General features: G+C 43.1%; 3 protein-coding genes across 3 annotated transcripts in view; 2 read left to right on the top strand and 1 right to left on the bottom strand.

Annotated features, from left to right (window-relative positions):
• Positions 1–27,527, top strand: part of dlg2 (discs, large homolog 2) — a 220,597-nt gene that overhangs the window by 67,181 nt on the left and 125,889 nt on the right. The gene's annotated exons all lie outside the window — the stretch shown is intronic.
• On the bottom strand, positions 13,452–13,905 carry LOC306928442 (small ribosomal subunit protein uS9-like; the record flags this gene model as incomplete). The annotated part of the gene is made up of 1 exon (XM_079508564.1): positions 13,452–13,905. Exon 1 carries the CDS (start codon positions 13,890–13,892, stop codon positions 13,452–13,454), a length of 441 nt encoding a protein of 146 aa, XP_079364690.1. The 5' UTR covers positions 13,893–13,905.
• On the top strand, positions 14,181–18,566 carry LOC306928019 (RPA-related protein RADX-like; the record flags this gene model as incomplete). The annotated part of the gene is made up of 2 exons (XM_079507938.1): positions 14,181–15,838; positions 18,536–18,566. 2 exons carry the CDS (start codon positions 14,181–14,183, stop codon positions 18,564–18,566), a joined length of 1,689 nt encoding a protein of 562 aa, XP_079364064.1.

A 27,527-nucleotide genomic window follows, 5' to 3' on the forward strand; every position in this document is an offset into this window, starting at 1 on the left:
TCACTCACTCACTCATTTACGTTACAGTTATAGCCCCATCCCAACACACCTGCTCCCAATTAATCCTTGGTAACTTGCAGTAACAATTGTACAAGAATGAATGTTCAACACAAACAAAGGCTAAAGACAAACTAAATGGACAGAAAGGCAAATATGTATACAGTATACATACACTGTACATACATATATTTACACATTGTACACAGTATACTCATGCGCACATAAATACTTTGGAAGCTGTCTAAATGGCTTTACTTTCTATTCAACTAGTAATGCTTTTATTTCTTACCTCACTTGTGACTTATGCAGTGCGACCAGGGGAGGTTCTTGGCACAGATTATGTGCTTAGTCGCAGCCGTCCACACACATGCCACAGCGTTTCTGCTCTAAGTATATCCGTCTCTAATGCTTAATTTATACTTAGTTGTGTGTCGGCGTGGCACTTTGAAAAGAGCGGATATGCAAGCTAACATGTCATGACGTGACACATGAGCTTGTAGATCTGCTATTTTCTATAGTACTATAAATCAGGCCTAAGTAATCCATCCTTGTGAACAAAGCTCTGGACATGGACTTGAAGGTAGACTGGAAACAGGTCAGGTCATGTCCAAAGGTCATGCCCACTTGCCCGAAGTAAATCATCCATTGTTTGTTTTACTTTTACTTTGATCACACTCGTGTGAAGTGAGGGGCGATCTTATCATCATACGTCATCATACATCATCATGCATCACATTCCATGCTCAACCGAGTGTGATTTATTTTTGATGACAAATGCCTACATAGATATCAATATGACTATGGGTTCACAGTACACTTGTTATTTTATCTTTTTGAGTAGTGCAGCCGTTCCTATGCACAGCATTGTGTATTTCCGTTTAACACTTTGATTGCTGGAAGATCTCAACAGGCCTATTTGGATGTTGCTGCCATTTAACATTGCACAAAGGCCTTGTTCGGGGGCCCACAGTAAAATGTTCTCTTATAGCGAGAATCACACGCCTACATCAAAAGAAAGCTGAACTTGTCCACTTCAATTAAAAAAATACATTTTGATTTTACCATGTTCCATTCTGGAGATATTGACCTTTTTGCAACACCTGCATTTGCCTGGAAGTGGTTATCTTGAACAGCGAGCAGAGTTATGGATGGTTTAAAGTCAGAGACATTGACAGGCAGATATAAAATTGAACCCAATAAATATCCTATACATCCTATACACCGAATGAAAGCCCTGAATGTGTACTTTTACGAGGAAAACAGTAAACATTGATCCCATCTACAGTTAGACAGTAATTGGTTATTGAATGCAGCTTGTGCCCACCAGATAACTTCAGAGAAGACATGGACGTGAACTCCTCAATATTCACAAAATAAGGCCTATAGCGACATATAAATACTATATACCGTATGAAACAGAAGACTCTCTGCTTTCATAAGAAAAAAACTTCTACTGTAGTAATAATAAAAATCACACCCCTGTGAAGTGAGCGGTGCAACTCTGTCCCATATTGCACCACTCACTTCACATGGGTGTGATTTTTATTATTACTACAGTAGAAGTTTTTTTCTTATGAAAGCAGAGAGTCTTCTGTTTCATACGGTATATAGTATTTATATGTCGCTATAGGCCTTATTTTGTGAATATTGAGTTCAGGTCCATGTCTTCTCTGCAGTTATATCTGGTGGGCGCAATGTGCATCCACCCAGTATCCAATTTATGACAAACTGTACATGGGATCAATGTTTACTATTTTCCTCGTAAAAGTACACATTCAGGGCTTTCATTCGATGTATAGGATGTATAGCATATTTATTGTGTTTATTGTTATATCTGCCTGTCAATGTCTGACTATAAACCTTCATAACTATGCTTTCTTTTTGATGATGATTGCCGCCTCGCCTAATCTATCTCACTGCTTTCATTGTTTTGATCGCAGTAACATTGGGGGGGGGGGGGTCATGGGCACATTGGGCAGCAAAAGTCTTGATCCGTACGGCTATAAAAAGTCCCATTTCACCGTTCGGTTCAGAACTATAGTATAACGGTGAGACGCTGTCATCATCAGCTGATTTTGTTTTTCAAGCTAGTGAAGTATATTTACTAACAAGAGAACATGCCTGGGCATGCAGGTTGGAGGCGATGGAGGAAAAAAAAAGATTCCCCCGGCTGTGATGTCAACGACAACGGATCACAACACCACGGTTTAGGACGCGGAAAAGTTCGTTATACATTACACCCGGGTCGATTACGTCCCCGATGCGTTCATTGCGGTCTTATCACTACAATTATAATGAATAAAAAAGCGTTACAATCACACGTCCGAGCGATCTCCGATTATGACGGTTCTGCATGGCGATACGTGATCCACCAACGGCACACTGTCTTGTGTGAGCCAGCCAGGACAGAGCCCCCATCTCGCAGGCTCCTCCTGCAGGAGAAACAGGAGGGGAGGGGGGAATCGAGTAGTATAGTGTTGTGTGAAAGCCAATAGCTGGAGGAAAGCCTGGTGAGGCGAGGTTAGGTTAAATTTGATTCTTTTCATACACCGACTGGATCATTCCATGGGCGCGTCCATTTTAGACTGGCTTAGTGGCTTCTACACGTAAAGCGGCCCGCCCTCCTGTTTTCAGGATGGGAGGGGGGGTTTTTTTTTTTGGTTTTTTTTCTGATCACGTGAGCGGGACTAAGCAACAATGATAGGGCGATGGTTCTTCATTGTCCGGGTGGGTAAAAAGATGAATGAAAGTATGCTATAAAAAAGTGATTGAAACGTATTGATACGTGATCCGCACCCGACGTTTGATTAATTGATAACGTATTGATACGCGATCCGCGTTGGGAGTGTTAAGCACGGAATGTGTTTGTAGCACGGAATGTGATGATTCTTTTTCAATAATATTTGTATTGATTTTTAGATATTTGTGATGATTTGATTGGCTGATGTTTGATGACGTTCTCATCATCATACGTCATCATCATGATAAAAGGCACCGCTCACTTCACATGAGTGTGAATTTTAAGTGTAGCAACAGTGAAACCAGAACATTATAGCTAAACAGTGCTCTACATTCCACAGACCAGAAGAAGGAGCGATCTGGCCACGTTCAGATTTCTCTTGTGTTTTTAGACGGTTGCGTCCCCTCTCAAATGAGCACGTGCCCGGTCGGGCAACCTGATAGCAAAATCCACCTGCGCAGGTGGGCAAAAATGACATATTCCGACTGATATGAGTGTACAGCTGTACAGTAGGATAGCCTTCACAGTGTTGAATGGAACTATTACAGTGCAGAAATATTGAGCTCTTCAAAAGTGCTGCCTGTTACTCATCTGGCTGGCATCAAATCTTACACATCGCATTTAACTTGACCCACAATCCACTCCCCAAATGTAGTGTATCGTGGCATAATGATATGATTTGCAATTTACAATTCACGGCTATGTTATGTAATGCTTAGGATGAGTACTGAGTGTTATGTGCAGTAGCATGTGAGGGAGGGACAGACAGAGGGGAAAAGAGAGATGAAAAAGCACTCTTACACGAATGGGTTGATTTGCTGCCACCATTTCTGTTTTTAGATTATCTGTCCGGTCTATATTCAGACGTGCATGTGAGGAAGGTAATGCACAGGAGGCTTTTCTGTCATGCCACTTAAACCACACACAACATATGCACGCACAATCGCACATGCCAGCAAACCGGCAAGAAGATCTGAAAAACAGAACATGTGGATCATGTGTGTAAGCACATAGTCAGTCAGACAGACAGACAGACAGACAGACAGACAGACAGACAGACAGACAGACAGACAGACAGACCAGTTGTCATAGCATTACTATGTAACACAGGATAGAACAAGAAATAGAGATGGAAGTAAAGTATAATACCAATAGCACAGGGATTAGGACAACTGGAAAGGTTAGAAACCAGGTATAGACCTACTACTTGCTTGGCCCTCAGCACTTTGATTCTCATTTATTTAAGTTGCAAAGTGCAGTGCACATATTCCATGTTTAATGAATGTCATGAATATGAATTGCGTTGTCCCCCTGAATTTGCCTTGAGAATTTCAGCGATGGCTGCCTCAGCTTCAGATGTGTGAAGCAGCCATGACTAAGCTTGCTGATTCCTTGAGAACCACTGTATCTGTTCAGTTTCATCCGTCACACCTTCAAGGCTAATACTTGTTTATGTTTTGCTTGACAGGAGTGCCATATTTTCAACTGAAAGAATGTGTGATTCAACACTTTTTCAGTTGTCGAGTGACATTTTGTTGAAAGGGTGACGTATACATTTGCGCCATTAACCTGGTGAGTGGAATTTCAGTCATTAGCTTTGATCCTCCAGTTAAGAGGCAGGGAATCAGGACAACCAGTGGAGACAGCAGAGAGGGTTCTCCGTTATCCTCAAAGTTAAAGGTTCTCTCACAGATGGAAGCATGCATCCATACTGACTGTTGGTTTAATGAAACTTCTTTAGTGCCTTGAAGGTCTAAGATTAGAACTGGCTTACATGATTAATTAAAGCCCAGATGAAGACTTACAGTGGTTGAACCATGTTGGGTTTTTAACAATTTAACCCAGGGGTGCCCACACTTTTTTTTACTTGAGAGCTACTTTCAAAATGACCAGGTCAATAAGATCTACCCACCGAAGAAAAAAAACCCCATTATGCTGAGGGGGCTTTGGAATAGCGGCAATGGCGTTACATATAAGACAAATGTACTTGGAATGGGAAATAGAGGGGGGAAATGGAATACGTAGTGTCTTTTTGTATTTAATTTGTACCGCTACTGATGTTTGTGCACAGGAACACTCTTGAAAACTAAATATTGCATTGTGGGTTTGAGCTGATAGGCCCTTTTTGCTTTTTGATGTCAATCAATCAAGTCACCTTCATTTTTTCTTCTTTTATAATTAAATCAGGGGCATGTCATGTGATCCTTTGTGATCCTTTGTGATCTACTGGTAGATCGCAATCTACTTTTTGGGCACCCCTTAATGGGGCTAAATTTTAGCTCCATTAATAAATCCTTTTCATTTATTTCCTTACTCTTTGATTTATTTATGTTTTCCTTAAATTTTGGAGTGCCTGGGTTGCTTTGCTGTTTAACCGGCTTACATAGGTGTACTAAACATAAGCTGTTTGTGGCACATTAGCTTGCTGTCTTGTTTGCCAGGCACATTTCCCCTTCAGAAATGCACTGCCAGTAAGCCCCAGGAGTGTGAATAACACATTATATTCACACCCTGTAAGCTCCTCGCATTTACCTGCTGTTTCTCAATTTACAGTTCAAAAATACCCCATTTTGGTATTTGTCCAAATGTGCTGAGTTCCAGTCATAACCCATGTGCTTTGAAGTGATGTGACTGTGTAATGTACTTGGCCCAGATGGTCTTTACCTGACCTCTGGTCAAGGCATTGACCAGGACAGCAACTGTCCTGCCGTTGCCTTATTTGTTCTCTCATAGTGTTGACATTCTTTTTACTTGTGCAGAAGGTTATAATGGTCCAACTTTTAAATGTTTGTGATTTATCATGGGCCTATATGAGAAGTTGGTCAGTTCCTTCCGATTGTTAGTACGTAAATGAACATTTAAATATGTTACCAATATTTTGTTAAATTGTTTTGTGCATTTTGAGATAAGAAACTGGAAACAGTCATGCGAGACGTAGTCTCTCAAGACAGACTGTTGACAGGGGGTGCTGTTTGGATTGGTTGGCCTTTCTGCCCCCCAAAATATCAGAATCGGTATCTGCCTTCATTAATCCATCAGATTCTCTGGCGAACATTTGGTGAAATAGCATATGTACAAGCTCACAATGCATTGTGAGGAGTGAGAGCTTGTATATCAGCTATTTTCAAAAAGGTGGGGGCCAAGTATAGAACCCTGGGGGACCACTGTCAACAAAGTATCTATAGGGTTTACGTGGATAATACATTTACAACTTTTGTGTTTGGTACTTGTCAGATTGTCAGATTGCTCGGCATCCATCCAAGCAGTGCCAAGCAAGGCCGCTAATTGCAATAACAGCCCACCTTGATATATATTGAGCTGACACTTCTTAACCAAAGGACAATTAAACACTGCTAATAAACCCCTATAATTTGTGCAATCAAGATGCATCAATTACTAGACTAAAGTGTTTGTCACTATCAAAATAAGACATCCTAGATCAAGTTGAACCTTACAATTTTCTCAACATGCATTTCTATTCATCTATACAGTATGTGTCTCATACCATTTAACCACTTGAAGCCTAGTCTCCCAATGTTGGGCATCTGTAAGCTTTTTTGATTGATTAATTGATTGAATACTTTATTAGTCAGTCAATAATGTAAACAGCACGTGGTACAGTCAGACAATGACGTTAAAAGGATAACACAAAGTATGTATTTAATTCATCAACATAACTAGTAGCTTACTGTAGCTGATATATTTGTTGATGACATTGTTATGCAATGTCATCAACATATATATCAGCTACAGTAAGCTACTAGTTCACAACATGTCACAATACGACACACTGTGAGCTTGTAGGTCAGCTATTTTTGTCAAAGAGATTTGGCCCTAGATCTTGCGCCACCCCTTACCCCTTATCCCTAAACTTATTTGCAATTTTTTACTATTTTAAAACATTTTAAAATAGTACAAATAGCCGATCTACAAGCTAACACCGTGTCGATGTAGATTGGCTAGTTGAACTATTTGAGTGGTTAAGATACATGGGATTCTAAGACAATAACAATTGTGATTGTAGCATACAATGAGGATGATTACATTATTAGTTTATTTTAACATGTATTTACTGTACAACTGTATTGAGGGAGAGCCCACAGAGTTTTGATTTGTGCAGTTATTATGGTAAGCATCTTTGTGCATTACACAAAGATGGGAATTGCAGCAATGGACCAAACATAATTCTCATCATAAAAGTGAATTATGCCAAAAACATCTAAACTTATCGGCAAAGCAAATGTTTGCTTTATTTCCTCCCACAGCTCCGTATTACAATGTCCCCTGTAGCTTAGATTACTGTCATGTTGAGAGTGAAGACTTTAAAGGCTGATTCATGCTTGATCCACCAGTTTCACTGTATGGAGAAGTAGGCTCCATGCATCCCCAAAAGGAGGTTTTCCATCCACATTGTCATGATGGACTGAGAGTTGTTTGTGGGTCTGTCATAACAACAAACGCAGCTTCTATGAACAAACTTTGAAGAGTGACTCTGAAGTTGATAAATCTTTCAACACGTCACATGATTTGATTTGTAGTGAGGCATTGTGTTGTAGGAATGAATGCCACTGTGCTTGAGTTAATATGCTTTACATGCAACAACTTATTGTTTGCATGGTATCAATCTTTATATTTCACCAACCTATTCAAGTAACAAAGCTATACCATCCCCTCTGTGACGTTCACGCTCTGCTGTGCAGAATGGACTGGAGGCAACCACCATATGGTGTTCCATGGATGTCAAGGAATAAACAATGAAGGAGAACATTAAAATGCTGATGTGATTCACAGAGTAAAGGTCAGAGTGGTGTCTTGGTGAGATTAAAATAGAGGGGAACAGAGGGATGTGCATGCAGAGAGAAACAAGCACTTAACATCACCAAGGTTCATGGCTTTCTAGTTAAAGGCTGTGTTTTCTGCTGTGATGATGAAATTGTTATTGTTAAAGAGTGACTGCTCAATAACGTACTTGTTGCCTTGTCTGTAAATGAAACCTTTTTACATTCTCTTCCGACCACGAAGGGATGAACAATTAATTGAAAACAAAATTTGATTTCCAAATAACAGAGGCTACAATTAATTAACACATTCACTGTCAGGTATTAACACCTTGATGGCCCGGACCTATTTAATCCATTAATAAAATGTGCCCATCATTTATAGCCCCGGACTTTTACCGGGGCACCGGAAGTTGTTGTGAATGTCTGTGTAGCAGCTAACAATAGCCACACCACTCTAGAGTCGATCGACAACAACGGAGCGCCGTCTAACACAGGATCTTTATTCAGAATTAGACGGGATGATTTAGATCGCGAGTTATGAACGTTTTAAGATCTTTGTTTTCGTCCGCTAAACAGACAGGGAACATTTTCGATGACGTGTCACTGTTGTGCAACACCGAGGATTGGGCAACAAGCGCTCCTAGGCTGTGGAGCGATGCGATCGGTTTTGATATCATTAATCTCTGTCCCGTTTATCAATCTCCGTCTGGGGCACTTGACCATGAACTTGAACGGGGTGCAAATGCTAAAAGTGTGAAAAAAGTATTTTTCATTTCCCTACGTCTTTAATGTTGACTGACAATGAATGTCAATGAAACCAATTGTTAAATCCCATTTCCACATTTTCTCTACAGTCTGCCGGCCGAATTTCAGCAACCATATGATTTCACATTCAGCCTCTCCTGGAGAACTTGGAGAGAGACATATTCAGACAATGGTGCACACCATGCTCTGTCTCAACCTGACAGTAATGGGGGCTTTTGTATAGAAAGCACAGTTGGTAATAATTATGCATGGCACTTACTGTAGCCCTCATGTACAGTATGCAAGAAATTATGCATTCTTACCAACCATCATGTACACAAAACCTTATTGGATGAAACATGGACATGTTGGCCATTACATTTTAAAAAGTAAGAACTTTTTTTGTCTTTTCAATTCCCTATAGGATATGTCTTTGTTAAAACAGTTGTGAGCTTTTGTCTCATCATTGTATGCTTGTTTACATGCTCGAAACCTGCTGCTATGGCCAGCTTTGTGTCTGTGTGACCACGGAATGTGATGATTTGATTGGCTGAGCGTGGAATGTGATGATCCATGATGATGTATGATGATAAGAGTGCCCCTCACTTCACACGAGTGTGATGTTTTTAAATCTATCTCTGTAATAGTTTCATTATTTAATATGTTGTGGTCCTTTCTCTCTTGTCTACTGTAACTAGAGCATTCATTCTCAAACTGTGTTCCACGGCACACTGGCGTGCCTCGAGGCAAATCAATGAATTTGAAACCGCCAATGCACTGATAAATGGTCAACAGTTAGGTTGGCTGTGACCCTAGCATCCTTTCAACAGTTAGGTTGGCTGTGACCCTAGCATCCCTTCAACAGTTAGGTTGGCTGTGACCCTAGCATCCCTTCAACAGTTAGGTTGGCTGTGACCCTAGCATCCCTTCAATGGTCAACAGTTAGGTTGGCTGTGACCCTAGCATCCCTTCAATGGTCAACAGTTAGGTTGGCTGTGACCCTAGCATCCCTTCAACAGTTAGGTTGGCTGTGACCCTAGCATCCCTTCAACAGTTAGGTTGGCTGTGACCCTAGCATCCCTTCAACAGTTAGGTTGGCTGTGACCCTAGCATCCCTTCAACAGTTAGGTTGGCTGTGACCCTAGCATCCCTTCAACAGTTAGGTTGGCTGTGACCCTAGCATCCCTTCAACAGTTAGGTTGGCTGTGACCCTAGCATCCCTTCAACAGTTAGGTTGGCTGTGACCCTAGCATCCCTTCAACAGTTAGGTTGGCTGTGACCCTAGCATCCCTTCAACAGTTAGGTTGGCTGTGACCCTAGCATCCCTGCTAGGCTGCTAGGCTGTGACCCTAGCATCCCTTCAACAGTTAGGTTGGCTGTGACCCTAGCATCCCTGCTAGGCTGCTAGGCTGTGACCCTAGCATCCCTTCAACAGTTATGTTGGCTGTGACCCTAGCATCCCTTCAACAGTTAGGTTGGCTGTGACCCTAGCATCCCTTCAACAGTTAGGTTGGCTGTGACCCTAGCATCCCTTCAACAGTTAGGTTGGCTGTGACCGTAGCATCCCTTCAACAGTTAGGTTGGCTGTGACCCTAGCATCCCTTCAACAGTTAGGTTGGCTGTGACCCTAGCATCCCTGCTAGGCTGCTAGGCTGCTAGGCTGTGACCCTAGCATCCCTTCAAAAGAAAACACGTGAGTCGCCTCCATAACGTTATACGATGAGGTCCTCATTTGCCCAACAACCAGATTTGTTCATGTGATAAATAGTGCTTATTCCGCTTCCCCAAGTAGCTTCTCCAAGTACACAACTGTACTGTACGCTGATTCGCTCAAACTCTACTAACTCAGGTGATGGATAAGTGCTGATTTTCCTTTTTTTATCTTTGCCACACATATCAGATGATGTGACATACTTACAGCAAGACAATGACAGCTGGCCTGGCATACAGTAAGCTATGAAAAAAGATTTAAATAAAATCTACTACACAGATTACTTTCTTGAGCGTCTCTCTCCTGTAGGGCTGTTATTTATATCAGGTCTACATTCTTCGTATACAGTTCAAATTGTGGTGGGCACGTACATTATGACCAGCAGAAATCACTCGGTGTGTAAGGCCAGATTTATGCCCAATGCCCATATATGAAGATCCCTGCAGTCAGCACAAATCAATATGGTCAGGCAACAGTTGTATGCCCATTGTGGAGACCCTCGACATTAAGCGACAGTTTCTGTCACATAATTATGTATGGAGATTCTTGATGAAAGAGACAGAGAAAGGGATGGGGAGGATGACAGGGAGAGGGGTAAGTGGGGTGAGTGAGCAAGCGAGAGGGAGGAGATACGGAAGGGGAGTGTCTCAGGTCAGCACAAATCAATATTGTCAGGCAACAGTATGCCCATTGTGGAGACCCTCGACATTAAGCGACAGTTTCTGTCACATAATTATGTATGGAGATTCTTGATGAAAGAGACAGAGAAAGGGATGGGGAGGATGACAGGGAGAGGGGGAGGGAGTGAGCAAGCGAGAGGGAGGAGATACGGAAGGGGAGTGTCTCAGGGGTAAAGTGGCCGGTAGAGCAGCCGGATGGGAACCGCAAGGCCCCCAGTTCGATCCCGGGCTCCCCCAGAGTTAGTGTCGTAGTGTAGTGTAGTGTAATTAGATGCTGAACCTCTAATTGCTCCCGATGTGCAGGTTGGTGCCTTGCATGGTTTCCTCCGCCATCGGTGTATGAATGTGTGTGTAATCTATGAAATCTATGTAAAGCGCTTTGTATAAAAGTGCTATATAAATGCACCATTTACCTATTTCCCCCCCCCCCCCCCCCCCCCACCCCACACACACACACACACACACACACACACACACACACACACACACACTCTCACAAAAGCATTCCGGTACTTCTGCCCGTCAATGTGTCGCTTATTTGATCAAGTATGCCTCACAGCTGCCTCTAATGATATCCTGGTGATATGATATCCTGGACCACGCTGCAGTCAACTTTATTTGAATGTCCCATGCAATGTTGTTGCAGGACGCTCACCGTATTTACAGTATCGGTCATTGTTTAATGTTTTGTAGGACAATTTTAAAGGACAGGGAAATTATAAATTGTCTATCCTAAAACCGAACCTGTATGGGGCTGTTCTCTCGTTTCTCCAACTGACTGGTAAATGCAACACTCTCTCTCTCTCTCTCTCTCTCTGTCTCTGTCTCTGTCTCTCTCTTTCTCTCTCTCTCTCTTTCTCTATCTCTCTCTTTCTCTATCTCTCTCTATCTCTCTCTCTCTCTCTCTCTCTCTCTCTCTCTCTCTCTCTCTCTCTCTCTGAGGGGTGTAATCTGAAAGAACGCTGGTTCACACTTACTGATGTTTTCTATGGGACAGTCCTATGAAGATGATATTGAATAGTCAGTGATAAACAACCTATTCTTTTTTAAGACTATAATCAAGCCTACCGGTAATCTAATCTGTTTTAACCCACAAATGTCAACCTCCTCCTTTCTTAGAACGTTGCTCGTTCTGCCCTCGTCCTCCGTAGCTCACCACCCACATCTGTCTCTCTGTCTCTGTTCTTCCCTCACTTCATCTCCACCTCAAGCTCTGAGGGGAAAAATAAAGAAGGAAAAAAGGATGGTGGTGATCCTTCTCCATTCTGTAATGCTGCTAAGCACTGAATCGATGGACAGTTACCACGGTAACAGGGAGGCTGGCGCCAAAAATATATTCTATAGAGCATCTTTGATACCTCCCACTATATTCAGCTTGCCTGGCTGGCGCATCTTCCCACATAACACCACTCTGTGCTCCCAAGACAGTATGCATATCACACAAATGTTGAATGATATGTCAAACTCCCAGACGCAAGTTTAACCAACTGATTGTTACGCCTCAGTCAAGCCAACCCCATCCACAGCCAATTCACAACTTGTCTAAACTTAACCGTACTGGGGCATCTAGGAGGCACAGGTTCTACCCACCATCACGTGATTGATCATGTTCACGGTAGTGAATCAATTTGGGAAGGGCGGGCTCTGTCGTTACACTAGTGAATCCAACAGTTGATCAAGGCACATGTGGGGGTGAAACTGAGAAGAATGGCATCTACCTCCGCATGCGTTACATTGTGAAACTCTCACTTCAGGTGAAAAGAAGCGGCCTTGATGGCACTCGTATTGGAGGAGATAGATGTGTGATTGTCTGTACTCTCTCTAGGAACTAGGACTGGTTGTAGGAGGTAGTAAGCAGTGACAAGGGACTACAATACTTATACCCTATTATAGGGTATAAGTTTAGTAATACCAATTCCCTGATTCCCCATATAGGGTCCGTACATGGGGAATCAGGGAATTGGTATTACTAAACTGGGAGAAAAGGTTTAACACAGGTCTTGCTAGCCACTAAGCTTTTCCAGTTTCATACTACGAAGTAGTAAAAGAATAAGTGCCTGCCTCTTAGCAGAAGGGGGAGAGCCCACTTCTGGAAAAAGTAAATGAATCATCAGCTTGTCTTTGGGATTGTTGTCTCCGTCATCTCAAAGGAGAATGATAAAACAAACTGAAAACGCACAAATCCTTGGAAAAACAAACATTTCTATTATTCTCTCTATATAGCTTTTGAAATTGAAACTGGCAGTCCCAGCTTGATAACATCTGTCAGCACACCAGCCTGTAATTTCCTGACTACCGTTTCGTCCTGACTACGAAATGGTAGTATGTGACATTTCTGCATATTAACTGCCAAAACAGTAAACTATAAAGACAAGTTGATAGCTATGGTATTAGTGAATAGAATTGGCCGGACAATGAAACTGTAATGATTTCATGTCTCATCAAATTCACACAGTGAAGTAAAAGTCTGATTTATTATTTATTCATTTAGTGATACAGAATATTTAGTGATGCTTCAGTGCTGAGGAAACAGACACTTGCAGTCAGTTGTACAGTATCTGACAGACTGTTAATTGTTCAAATTAATAATTTATTTGAAAACTATGAAGCCCTTTGTTGTGATAATAATAACTGATCATATTAAATCATTTGTCTGTAGACCGGTGTAAACCTAGTCAGGAACGATGCAAGTTGCTAGTGGAAATGCATGCCCCACCCAGTTATGCAATAAGCATTGTTAGTGGGGGGGGGGTTTTTGTTAGTTTTTTTCTTTTTAACAAAAAGCACAGGGTGATTTAACGGTAAGACTTCTGGTAGCGGGCACGGGCTCCAGGTCCACCGAACTTCTTGGACTCGCAGCGACGAGGATCTGCAACCAGCAGGGTCCTGTCGTACTGGATCAGGATGTCCTTGATCTCCTTCTTGGAAGCCTCATCCACATACTTCTGGTAGTATGCCACCAGGGATTTGGAGATGGCCTGACGGATGGCGTAGATCTGTGCGACATGTCCACCACCCTTCACTCTGACTCTGATGTCAACCCCAGCAAAACGCTCCTTGCCCAGCAGCAGAACTGGCTCCAGAAGCTTGTACTGGAGAGTAGCAGGCTCCACCATCTCCAGGGGTCTGCCATTTACCTTGATGAGGCCATTCCCCCTTTTGCAGTGAGCAACTGCCGTGGCGGTTTTCTTGCGTCCAAAAACCTGGACAGATTGCAGAGGACCTCTAGCTGACATGTTTCTTCTTCAGTTAGAGCCTGTGTGTCTGTATTTCTGTCTGTCCGTGTGTCCTTTTTATTCCAATATTATGGCGATCTATCTGTCTCTGTCACTTTTATGTCCATATAGGGAGTTCTATGACAAACATGGACAAATATGGAGGTCTATACTTTCTTTGTAACCCTCTGTCAGTTCATAAGTATGCCCAGATATGGGCATATGCCTATGACATCGCTAGCTGATGCTAGCGGGTGGGCTGTACACTAGCTACCATTGAAGCAACACAGTTAATTGTGTGTTATTAACATGGGCAGTGTGTCTCAGGCTTCAGATATTCCGGTGGTTTCCTTTTTGCGTACAACCCTGCGACGGGTGTGTTCCAGTCCGTCTCTCACACTCCGTATAGATGAAGAGGTCCCCGTCGCCGTCATTGGACTTCACAGATACTTGTCACAGCAGCGTCAGCACCGGTCTGATGACACGTACAGCTACGATGTGACGCTCACTGATGGAGTGTGGCAAACTAAATGTGTTCTTCATCACGGTTTAAATCACCTGGTGCACACGAATGTCCTTCGGAGTGGAATTGATATCGAGATTGCGAACTGCTCCTTTGTTTACAATGAAAGGAGACTGGGCCATGGTTACATTTGCATCACAAGGGTCAGGCGTTGTGATTCAAATGGTTCCGCTGTACTACCAACTGTGAGGGACGTGAATTCCCTCCCTATCTTGGTCAGGGATGGAAATATGACGGCCCTGCAATATGACATGCCCCTTCAGGTGAACCAAAAACATTACCTCTCTCTCTGGAATAATGAGGATCCGGAAGGCAGTATATGGGCTTCACATGGCCCTCTATCTGATGTGGTGCCGGACGTGTCTAAGATTACCCTTGTGCGTGACCTCGAGTCCTCATTCAGAAACCAAAGGAAGCGCCTGCCTCTTCTTGTGAAGATAATACAAAAATCCAGATTACGCTACTATGGAACATCTGGACTTTACCCATTTCATTACCCATACCAGGCGTACTTTGAAGTCGCTGACCAGAGTGGCATAATGTCACTCGTTTTATGGAATGAGCTTTGTCCACAGTGGTACCAGAGACTGAATGTAGGAGCAGTGTTGTACCTCCAAAGCTATACCCTGAAGCAGAGCTATTCTAAAAGATCCCGGCCTCAAATGGACCACCACAGAATGAAGACATTTAACTCGGTAGAGATATGCCTGAATCCTCTGAGCCCGGCTGCAGTAATTACTGTAATCTCTCCAAGATGTGTGCCATCTCACTGGGCATTGCCTGAGGTTGCCTACCAATTTGCCACCAGGTCAGACTTGGACAACTTGGCCAGCGGCTCGACATGTGATGTCATTGGTTTGGTAACATTTGTAAGTCGTGTTGAGAGATTAAAGAGTAAGAAACTAGACAAATACTGGACATATCGCTGGGTCCATGCAGTGGATGGGACATCCAAGCATCCCTTTATTTTAGAGATCTTTTCCTCCTCTCAGCCAGACATCTTCAATTCTATCTGCCCAATGACATACTTGGTTTGCACTCAAATGAGGGTATGCCAAGTGAAAGGCTCATTTCCTTATCTCACAAGCAGTTGTGAGACAGAGATATTCATTACAGGATATCACAAAGGTCGGCCATACGTGTCTGACCCAAGGGTGAAGACTTTCCTCCAGTGGACCAAAACCCTGAAAGAAAACATCATGCTTCAGAAGTCTATTGTTGGTGGCCATTATTGCTTCCCTCACCCCCCACAAATCTTCATTCAGTCGGTGGCAGGTGGCCCATCTGACATTCCTCTGGTTGCTGCAGCTGAGCTGAAGATGGAGCTAGAATCACTTCAATACAGACAGCACAAAAGACTTGCAATTCAAGGACAGATCATGGCTGTCAGATACCTGAAATGCCCAAAGAAGGCAGATTCAGACCAGGAACACGTGTCAGAACAGTCAGAAAGTTTGTCAGCCTCACACAGTGATCAGAGGACAGAGGCGCTGATGGAAACATACCCCTTCACTGAGAAGCTCTTGGGAAACAAGCGAAAAAGAAGACGTAAAAAGCATCCCTACATGACCCGTTCTAGGACTCAAACAAGAAGGACGGATGGGCCTGGTTCTACAACAGAAAGGCAAGAGCAGGACAGGTCAAGTGAGATGGAATCAGCTGACCTACAGGTTCACCCAGAATGTGGCCGTTTGGCCTGGGAAAGTGATGCTTGGTCTAAGCAAAGAGCAGAAGTATCGCATCATCTATACCAAGGTGGTTTGTTCCAAGAAAGCCTTATGCAGAGGTTCCAATATAATGACAAGGACCTTCTCCTTCACTGGAGTAACCTTCACCCTTCCCGGTGGGCACCCGAGCAACCCACCCATTTCAGCTCAAAAGTGGACTGCCCAGGATACTACCAAGTAACAATATTAGGCATAAACAGGGAGATTGCCATAGATGCTGCATTCTTTCCCGTCATGTGTTCTGGGGACCCCAGAGCCATAGGGCTTGTGCAGGAACCCCATGGCAACACAGTGCTGTCCTGCCTCGAGTCAGGTTTCATTTGGCCTCTCAGTGAACCTGTGAACCAGAGTGAGGCAAGTTCTCCACACCCAGAGGACATCTTGAAGACAGCAGAGGAACTAAAAGACACACGTCTTGTGTGTGTCCTTGACCTGTGTCATCTGGGTGGTGATAAGGTGGAGGTCCTTATCAGTAAAGTGTACAGAGTGATAAATGTCAATGTGGACTAGGTGTTAGAGGCAGGAAGGGATACTCAAGTTCCCATTATTTATTATGATATGATATAGTACTTTATTGTCAGTTTGCACTGAAATTTGTCTGGCGACCAAGCAGCCTTGTATGCCTGCAGAACTGCAGAAATAGACACCATAGTTTGATTGTTGATAGTCAAAGCAACTCAGGATTGAACCTTTTAAAAAAACACCTTTTATTAAAATTGAGCTGTCTATAAAATCATACTCGTGTGAAGCGCCTCTGGGTGCACACACAAAGTCCATAGACTAGGCTGCCACATAACGTCACAGGGGGCATGAATAAGACAAAACTGCAAAGTCCATAGACTTGGCTGCCACATGACATCACAGGCTAGCGGCGCGGCCCTAAAAATACTTCCATATACTGTATGGAGATCTCTGTATCTGTCTGTCCCTGTCCCTTTTATGCCCATATACTGTATGGACATCCCTGATGTCATCAGCATACAGTAGTATGCCATATGGACATATTGGTTGGATGGCCGGTTCTGGACAACCTCTTATCCGACCGACCCGACAGCGGGAATCGCACTCACTCAGGTACTCGCCGATGTGTGTGCCGAATTTGAAGTTGGTCGGGTCGGTCCCATTATATTCACATATTACCATATATGGTCATAGTTGTCAGATCAGCCGTTCTTGACAACCGGATCTCCATACATGCTTATATATGGGCATATCAGTTGGTTCTGGACAACCACCTATTTGACTCAACGCTGTGCACGGCTCTCCCTTGGGTCGTCGGCAACGTGTGCGGCGAGTTTGAAGTCGGCCGGTCGAACGGTTCTCGAGATAACGTGAACAGCAGTCGTACACGGACGGGCACATATTGCATGCATTTATTGTAAGATTATGGCATATTTCTTGTGCACTCTTACATAAGAGTGGAATGAATGACTCCCTGGGTGTTAATCTATTGTGATGTTTTGCAGTGATGGTTATGGTTATGGTAGATGATATGTTTAACGGTGTAAATGGCAAATGTCTTATACCCAGAGTGTAAACATACACCCACTGTCATATTCCAACTGTATCATTTATACAGATGCATGCTGAGTTTAGGTATCTACAGTACTGTACACACAGCTGAAACCTGCTGCAGTGAAATACTACTTTAGTCGCCGTTTTCCGCAGAGCTGTAGAGTGACACCATGGAATAGAGTTTATGTAACGCTCCGTGTGTGTGTGGGGGAGGTGTGTGTGTGTGTGTGCGTGTTCGTGTTCGTGTGCACGTGTGCGTGCGCGTGGTGCACGCACACATTTGCACAGTAACTCCTGAGTGTTGCTTTGACTCTAAAAAAAACATGTGTTCTCCACTATGTGTATACATTTTCACAAATGTGGAGGGTCCATTTGAGTAAAAACGTGGAGAAAGAATATTTCATCCAAGGTGCCATGCAATGTGATGGATGTCAGTATGTTTTTTGAGGGGTGCTAGCCCCTCCTATATACAGGTTGAATGTTTGGTTTAAAAACACCATTGACAATGAATGGAAGATTTACGTCATATTATCCCTCATTACGTCATATTGTCTCTTTATTGTTAATGGCATTTAATGTTTGTGTTGGCACCGTTTGTTTTACATCACCATTACATCACCTATTCAACATGAGTTAGACTTGAATATATTAGTGCCCCTCACAGGTGTGAATTTTAATCACAAGCTTCCCTTCTACATTATGTAGGCTATTTGTATTTGAACTAACACGTGGTCACGCTCAAACACACACACACACACACACACACACACACACACACACACACACACACACACACACACACCAGTTTTCCAGTTGAATTTTGCACACATTGATCATACTCAGCAAGCAAGAATGTCCTCTGTGTTCTTTTTTCTCTGCTCTCCTCATTATCACAAAAGGGTGAGACACTCTCCCTCTCCCGACAGCTGAGATCCTCCTGCTTGATTTGGAGCTGAGACAGAGCTTTGCATCAACTGAGGCAAATTCATTTTTTTATGCAGGGGGAAAAATGGGTCTCTTGGTTTCTTTCTTTTACTTGGGGATCATACCACCTCTGTCTCATGTGATGCTTTTATCAATTCTCTTGTCAGAAGAAAGCTGCAGCAGTCACCCCCATCTTCCTATATGCACATGTTAGCAGAACACTGCCATGCCATTTTGCATGCTACAGTGCATTGAGATCAAACATGCAGGTACGGCATTTATAGGAGTGTTTGTGTATGCGTGCATGTGTTTAATTCATAGTGGCTCAGGTGGAGGCGTAGCCTATGTGTCATCATATGAAGTATGATACTGTACTATGAAGTACAAGGGTGAGTATTCAGTGCAACTGCTCGAGTAGTGTTGTGTTTAGTGTACGTTTGTTTTTAGTTGAAAAAGCATGCCATGGAGGGACAACCGATCAAACCCACATCATTATTTTCAGTGTTGCTGGGATCGAGGACATGTTGTCAGTGGTCAGTCACAGACACCACAGTGTGTTTGTGCTTTCTATTTATTCTATGCTGAGACTATCTTAATTTATTGCACGCCCGTAAATACACAGGAATAAGGTATAGTCATAGTGTCTTCATGCTGGAGGACTGTGCAGAGCCAAGCCCTGTTTTGCCAGGTCTCTCTGCACCTTTCCACCCACGACTTCACCTCATGCCAGCTCCTATCTGGTGTTTGACAGAGAGACACAAACTTTTGCAGATAGAGGGTGATAAAAGGCGCAATGTATCATCTCTCTAGGTCGTCCTCAGACAAGCCCTCCATCGTCACTTCCAGTCATCCCGGTTCTCCATACATCTGGCCAGTTCATTGGTACTTTGCGCTCCTGCATCGTACTTGAGTACATCCACGTATGTTAGTGTGGGACGTCCTCGTGATCGAGGCCCGTGTGTAGGTTCCCATAGCACCAGTTTGCTGGCTGACAGTTCTTGATGTCTTTGGCAGTGTCCTGCTAGTCTCATTCTCCTGGCTGATACTTTCTGGCTCAACCTTGGTATTCCCTCATACAGAGTCTTGTTAGTAACATGTACACTCTTGCTGATGTTAAGTACTGCACGCAGAATTCTGGTGTAGCATCCGTCAAGAGACTTCTGCAGGGTTGGCTTCAGGGTCCAACATTCACTGCCATATACGAGAACAGACTCCACCGTTGCGTAGAAGAAGCTGAGTTTGATTTGATGGGGAGATTGGAGTTCCATACACTGGTCATGCCATTCAGGGCCCTCCATACAAATGCCTTCCTCACTTTCAGGTTTGCTCGGTTGAGTTGACCCATGAGCCCAGGTACTTGAAGTCCTTGACTTCCTTCAGCACAGTGCCTCCTGTTGTTGTGAGAGGTCGATGTTCCGGTGAGATGTTATAGGTGATAACCTCAGTTTTCTTGGCATAGCCTAAGGCCAACCTTGGCACACTCCAACTCCACTCTGTTCAGGAGTTCCTGAGCTTGTTTCACGTTGTCGTAGAGCAGGCTGATGTCATCCGCATATCCAGGTCTGTCAGTCAGTACTACTTTGGGATGTCGTCTCGACCTCCTTGGTGTTAGAGTGAAGCCAAGATCCTGCTCTCGTCCACTGATGGCTTTCCTGAGTGCATAGTCCAGGACTATGATGAAGAGGAAGGGGGCTAGGGTGTCCCCCTGCATTACCCCGGCCCCGATATCAACTCCTCGCTGTTGCCATCTGGGGTTGCCTTGGCCCTTGTTCCTGCATACATGGTCTCTATCACCCGGGGTAAGTTGGGAAGGACACTGTAGGCCTTAAGGATGTTCACCATTGTGGCTCTGTGGATCGAGTCAAGTGCCTTATTGTAGTCGATGAAGCAGAGTACAGCAGTCAAGTTATCCTTCTTCACCTCCTAAATCATTCTCCTTAGTGCCAAGATCTGTGCTAAGGTAGTTCTCCCCTCTCTGAAGCCATTTTGGTTCTCCCTCAGGTGAGGGTTGATGGCATGCCGTATCCTGTTTAGTATAATTCGGTTGTAAACCTTTGCAGTGATACAAGTTAAGCTGATGCCTCGGTAGTTGTCTGGCTTTGATGATAATCTTCACAATAATAAAGTATGCTGACTCCCTGCAATAAATCTCGCCTGTGAAAGTCCTCCATGTTTTTGACGGGCGCTAGCCCCTCCTATGTCCAGTTTTGAGTGTTAAATACAAACATTGAAGACAAAAGTGTGTAAACACAAACATTGAAGACAAAAGTGAGGATACAAATTGTGATTGGCCAGAATGAGATGATGTATGATGATGAGTGCCCCTCACTGTGATTTTCTTCAGGGGACCAGCTTTTTTCGTAGTAGTAAAAAGGTGTCGTTTGTCTTTGTTTGACAAGGTTTTAGTTTGTCCCAGATCGGGGCCATGCACGGTTGACCTGAAAAGCGAGATTCAGTGAAAAAGTTCTAAAGAATATCGATTTTTCAATACACATCTGAATATGCATTCATTCAGAATTTTTGAAACGGTTTCAATACTCATTTTCGGCACCACCGATACCAGCTGCACTTTCACGCTATCTCTACTCTAATTTGACACACCCACCACTTCAGTGCTCGCTCAGTCAGTCAGTCAGTCAGTCAGTCAGTCAGTCAGTCAGTCAGTCAGTCAGTCACTCACTCACTCACTCACTCACTCACTCACTCACTCACTCACTCACTGACAGTGCTGTCTTGTTCTCTAATTTGTTTTGTTTTGGTGTTACTGTAAAGTGCATCAGTGACCAGTTTTGGTTGACAAAGACAACGGCAGGAGTGCCATTTGGAAATATTGCGCATTAACAAGGAAAGGCAAAAGATACAAGCAAGCCTAAATGCAAATGGAACTACAGAGCACTACTAAGTAAAGGTATTAACAAGTTTACAAAACAAATGTGTTGTCCTGTTGTTGGCCCAACAGCCAGTTGTAATTCTCAAAGCTAAGCTAATACCCCTCAGAGGAACAGCAGACCTCTGAACTTAAGTACATTAACTTAAATGCTGTTGTGCTTAACACACACAAACTAACTCTCTCTCTCACTCTCTCTCTGTCTCTCTCTCACACACACACACACACACACACACACACACACACACACACACACACACACACACACACACACACACACACACACACACACACACACACAGTCACACACACACACACACACACACACACACACACACACACACACACACACAGTATGTCACTACTGCTAGTTGGTATCAATTGTATTAAATAATTCATTATTTGTGGTCTAATACAATCTCTGACCTGTAGTGTAATAGAACTATGGGCAAATCATCCAACATTTGAAATTTAGAACCAATTTAATGTTGCTCATGTAGGTTTAGGCTAATTGAATAATCAAGCAGCAATTCTTTTTGTGATATTCCTTTTTATTTCATATATTTAACAGTTTTAAATAATTGTGTTATTAGTTTGAAGTCATATCAGTTGACTTCAGGCTGATTCTACAAATGCCTTCTAAATCAGTTCTCGCATTTCAAGATATTTTTAAAATGTAAAAAAATAGCAGATGTTCAACCTCGCAGCACATTTGTGGGCTTCTATCTGCTATTTTTGAATAGCCACACTGGTGTGACGGAATCGCTCAATATAAAAAATTACATGTTTTCCACTCTTTCAATGACATTTTTGTTGAATGAAGCGCTGCACAATTAACACTTATGCAGTGTAGGTGGCTTTGGGGCGCATGCATGAAATAGGTAATAATAAGTAGATGAATCATCAGTTTTATTTTCCCTTACTTCCCGTTTGTTCTTTCTGACTCCCACGTTCGAGGCTGTTCAGATCAGACAGGCCAGACGTACCTTACCAGTAGCTTATACGCTTCAGAACCAGTCTAGTGTCCTAGTTTTTCAGGTTTTCGGGCCTAACATTATGCTAATTAGTCAGTTAGGGCTGGGCTGTAATTTTCAGGCCTCTGAGAACTCCTGCAGTGCTCAGGACATATTAACATTCATTGATCCAGGGCCGATCAATACAGTATATACTAGGCTATCAATACTATATCGATATCGGGATATGAGACTAGATGTGTTTTTCAATATCTTAGGGCGGGAACCCCTTTTGGTGTTTTAAACATTATGTTATAATTTAGCTATTGAAAAATAGCAGATCTACAAGCTCATAGCGCGCCACCGAGTGGCGCGCTACGAGCTGTAGTTCTGCTATTTTTGAAAAATCGTAAAAATGTGGCGCAAATCTTTGAATATATATTCTTTCAAAGTGAATGTTTTTTAACTCAGGTCTAAATGGGTTAATATTGTGATAGTCCTATGGTACAAGTTTGGGTTTTTTCCTGGTTTTTATCACTTAAGCCCTATCCCCTATTTTATACTTGGAAAATGGTGATAAATAGCTGATCTACAAGCTCTCAATGCATCACATTGTGACATGGTGTGAGCTTGTAGATCCACAATTTTTTCTATTTAAAATAAAATCTTCCAACACCATCCTTTTACCTAAAACACCTGTGCTACCCGTTACATTATGCATACCGGTAGGTATGATTTTTTTAATCCGCTATGCGCTTGCTTTCCCATGTGTGTGAAAGATAGCAATTTTAGGGATAGTGCCAGGGCGGAAAATAGGGCCTGTATCTTGCCTTAGCCATTTTCTTTTTATATTTTGGAAAACATTTTTAAAATAGTTCAAATAGACAATCTACAAGCTCACAACGTGTCAATGCATATTGGCTATTTTCACCACTTGTGTTTTGTTTTTTCTTTTTCTAAATATTATAAAAAGACAAAAAAGTTTACATAATGGGTAAGTATAGAGCCCTGGGGGACTACGTTTGAGTGGTTGAAACACTCGTTCCAAACGTATGACCACATGTTCCTTTTATAGTTTATACATTGTTGTAAAAGACAGTAATGTGATGATATGAATGTCTTTATATTCTGATCAAATTCCATCATAAAACTGTATCCTTTCTATCACAAGTTCATGGTAAGACTGAGAATAATTCAATATGATATGATTACGCTAGATACTGTTGTGAGCAATGAGCTGCAATTGTATCAATCAATGGATTGCAATACAATCCAGTATTTCATATTATGTCAATCGTCATAATATGAAAGTCATTATCTGTCAAGAAACAAGACAAAAGAGATATGACCATTTATACAGTTTTATAGACATTGAATACCACACAGTTACAGGTTTCATTAGCACACTGGATTTTTACATGAAATGTGAGTTGACTGGTCAAAACATCTGTCCTCTGTTTGGTCATACACTTGGACAGTGAATGTTCAGAGCTTAAGTACAGTAGATTACATGATAATAAGAAGTGGTGGTTCAATGGTTGAAATTAGAAGTTGATAAATGTTGTTATGCGATCAGATCCAGTAGGCAAATAAAATAATCCTGCACAGAAATAAAGTTGCCGGGATTTTCTTCAAAATAAAGGCACTAGAGTGTCAGAAGATATGGGAGATTTTACTCTGAAAAGCCCCGCCTTCCGTTCCCCCCCAAAACCGGTAGGCATAATATTCCATTCTTACCTAGCGCTGGTCACGCTAAAGTCTCTCTAGAAGCGTTAATATTCCAAACAAGAGGCTTGTTGAAGTCAGAAATGAAGACAGAAGTACAGTGTATGCCCTTTTGGTCAAAACCATGGAGAGCTCCCTAGATTAGGAGATACGAGGCATTCTTTCTGAGCTGTAAACAAGGAAGTGAACGGTATGGTATGGTGCAGATTGCAGAAGGAGAGGCCAACCAAAAAAATAAATAATAAAATCTGAATTTCTATTTTTTCAATACAAAAAGCGCTATGACGTGGTGCAGTACTTAGTTTAGACAGTTTTTGGTTTAGACTATAGTCATTGGTTAGACCAGTCATTAGTCCTACAACTACAACCTATATCAAACCCTCACCCTAAACCTAAACTCCCACGGGGCAGCACACCTAAACCTAACCTTAACCCATGTCTAACCAATGACTAGTCTAAACTAAGTATGCACCCCGTGTGTACACTTCCACTGGAACCAACGGTTGGATTAGATATGACGTTTGCACACGTCCAATGAATGTGTTAACACATTTGACGCTAAGGACGAGTACACTTGTTCTATCAAATAAAAACAATTGGTGCTTAGGACAAGCTTAGGGCTTTAGGCGTTTTATATCGATATAAGAAGGCCTTGCTGTTTTCCATTTTTGGAATCGCTCTGGTTGCTAGGCCCTGTTGCTAGGGCCCCACCCGCCCTGTTTGGGTGCGCTCGCATCCATTAGCTTCTGTTTTTGCTCGATCTTTAGACGCTGTTTTCTTGGAAACTTCGGCACTGTCCGTGGTGTTGATCAGATCGGCGAAGTTCAGGTCTTATTTCAGATTTTACGGTGCATCGCAATTAGAATATTAACGTTTCTGGAGAATGATCGCTAGTGTTAGCAAGACTTAGCATTAGCTTCTTCTTCTGCATTTTGGGAAACGGAGAAATGGAAGTGCATCATAGCATCTGTATCCCTGTGTCCGGCAGCACCCAAACCCTACCACTTTTGGCCACAAGGTGGCACTCAAAGTGTTGATTAGGGCACCCTGCATAGCAACCGTTGCACACTATCATTGTTTGTTGCTTAAGTACAGAGCTTAGTGGTTGGCTGTTGTATGTTGTTGTTTTTTTATCTATGAGTGCCCAAAGAGCCATTTTAAAACTGTGTGTGGGTTTATTCCTCACACTGTACCTGCTAAGAAATAAAATAAGCACCCAGTGACACTCACGCAGCCATGCACACACGCGGTGAATAAAATAATCTTAAAATTCACACACACACACACACACACACACACACACACACACACACACACACACACACACACACACACACACACACACACACACACACAGTATGTCACTACTGCTACTTGGTAAATAAATACATGTCATTATTGGTATCTTGGAGGCTGCAGTGCAAACACTGTGGTCTGTTGTCTGATCTCTGGCCGTGGCATGACAATAGCTTAATGTCTCCCCATGCAGGCACCCGTGAGTGCTTTAACAATAGGCACAGCGAGTAAGAATGCTTGTTTCTTCCTAGAGCTTCATTCGCTGAATAAGCCTGGTGGCAATGTGTGTTAGGGATTCAAAGTAGGACAAACATTTCAAACTTAACACTGCCAACATGTATTTATTTATGGCTACATAATAAATAATTCTCTCTTATTAGGCTGTTGTTTACCTCGATACCTCCCCCTTACGGCAAAACGATCCATCCCTTCTCTCCAACCTTTACTACATGTGCACTTGTCTCTTATTACGTTTCTCCCCATAGTTTCTCCCTCACTGCCGCGTGTCACAGGGTAATGTGTCCGTGTAGCAGCGTAGACAGACCTGGCCTGTGGTTCCCTCTTGGCTAGGCTCCCTACAATGGGGCGGGGAGTGGGAGGGAACTCGTTTGCCGCAGAGTTGCCGGTGCAGCGATGGGGAAGCAATTCATTGCTGTCCCACAACACTGGCACACACACACAGAAGCGCACGCGCGCACACACACAGACACATATGCACACAGACTGCGCACCGGCACAATGAGCAGCCAGTCTGAGGACTGCCAGAGTGCAGGCAGTAGTTTTTGAAGAGGGCTCTCCTCAGCCAAGCGGTATCAGGTTGAATCTCCACATACACACACGCACACACACGTGCGCGCACACACACATATTCACTTCCAGACACTGAACATTCCCAGAGATGCAGGAGAAGGATGCGAGCGAGGAGGTAAGATGAGGCTTACTGCCAAAGAAATTGAGTTTAGTCTTGAATAGAAGTATGCAGAAGTGGTACAAAAAACATTTACCTGTTTGCATGTGTGTGTGTGTGCGTGTGTGTCTGTGTGAGAGAGAGAGTTAACATGCATGTGTGTGCATGTTAACAGCCAAATCACCCTACAGAATGGAGAGGAATGCAGCCTGAACTAAAAAACAAAACCAAAAAAACAACTGCAGTAGTCTACCTCCCTATACCTCCCTCCCTCCCTCTCATCTTCTCATTCTTACTTGTTCACACAGAATCTCCCTTACAGTACGGTGGCTTCCTCTGTCCCTCTGCGCCTCTGTCTGTCACCCATAGCACTTTATTATGAATGAGCTCCTTCCATAGAAGCCAAACCGCTGTTCTAAATATCGGTTTGCGTCGTAAGTTGTGTGCGTGCTGGAGAGCGCCTCGGTGTGATGCAGTTCATAGAAGAGGTTGCTGTCATTATTCGAAAACACTCTGGCAAACTCACACACGAAAGAGTGGATATGATTTGGATTACTGTGTGTGTGTGCGTGTGCGTGTGCGTGCGTGCGTGCGTGCGTGCGCGCGCCTGCCTGTGCGTGTGTGTGTGTATGCGTGCATACGTCCGTCTTGGGTGGGGGGGACATGCTGGGGTGAGGCTGAATCAGGCCATGCCTCCTGTGCTGCGGTTGCCACTGGGAGGGTTTATACCTGCAGCTGGCTGCATTGTGATTTTACAGCCTGATGCACTGTACTGCATGTCTTGGTGAAAAAGGTGTTGTCTCTCAACAAACATGATGGAAACTCGAGTGGGAGGGGATTCAAAGATGTGGATGCAACTTGCGTCAAGTGCAGTTATATACTGCTGTATATCATGGTGGCAACTTCATGCATGGAAGCTGCCACTGACAGGACTTCATGAAACTCAAGCTGTCACTCAGGGGGATTATGCCTGATTTATACTTGTTTGCTCGCCGGTGTCTCACATTGAAAGTAGCAACTCCACAAGCTCACGACGCGTTGCGCTGCGGCACCTTGTGAGCTTGTAGATCGGCTATTCCACAGGACGTCTTTTAGTCTTTTGTCACAGACTGGGACAATCTCATTTGTGTGGGGGAACAATTCATGATGATGATGATAATTATAGTTAATAATAATACTTTTATTTACTACTTTACTAT

Source organism: Electrona antarctica (genome assembly GCF_951216825.1).
Source record: "Electrona antarctica genome assembly, chromosome: 8".
Classification (NCBI taxonomy): Eukaryota; Metazoa; Chordata; class Actinopteri; order Myctophiformes; family Myctophidae; genus Electrona; species Electrona antarctica.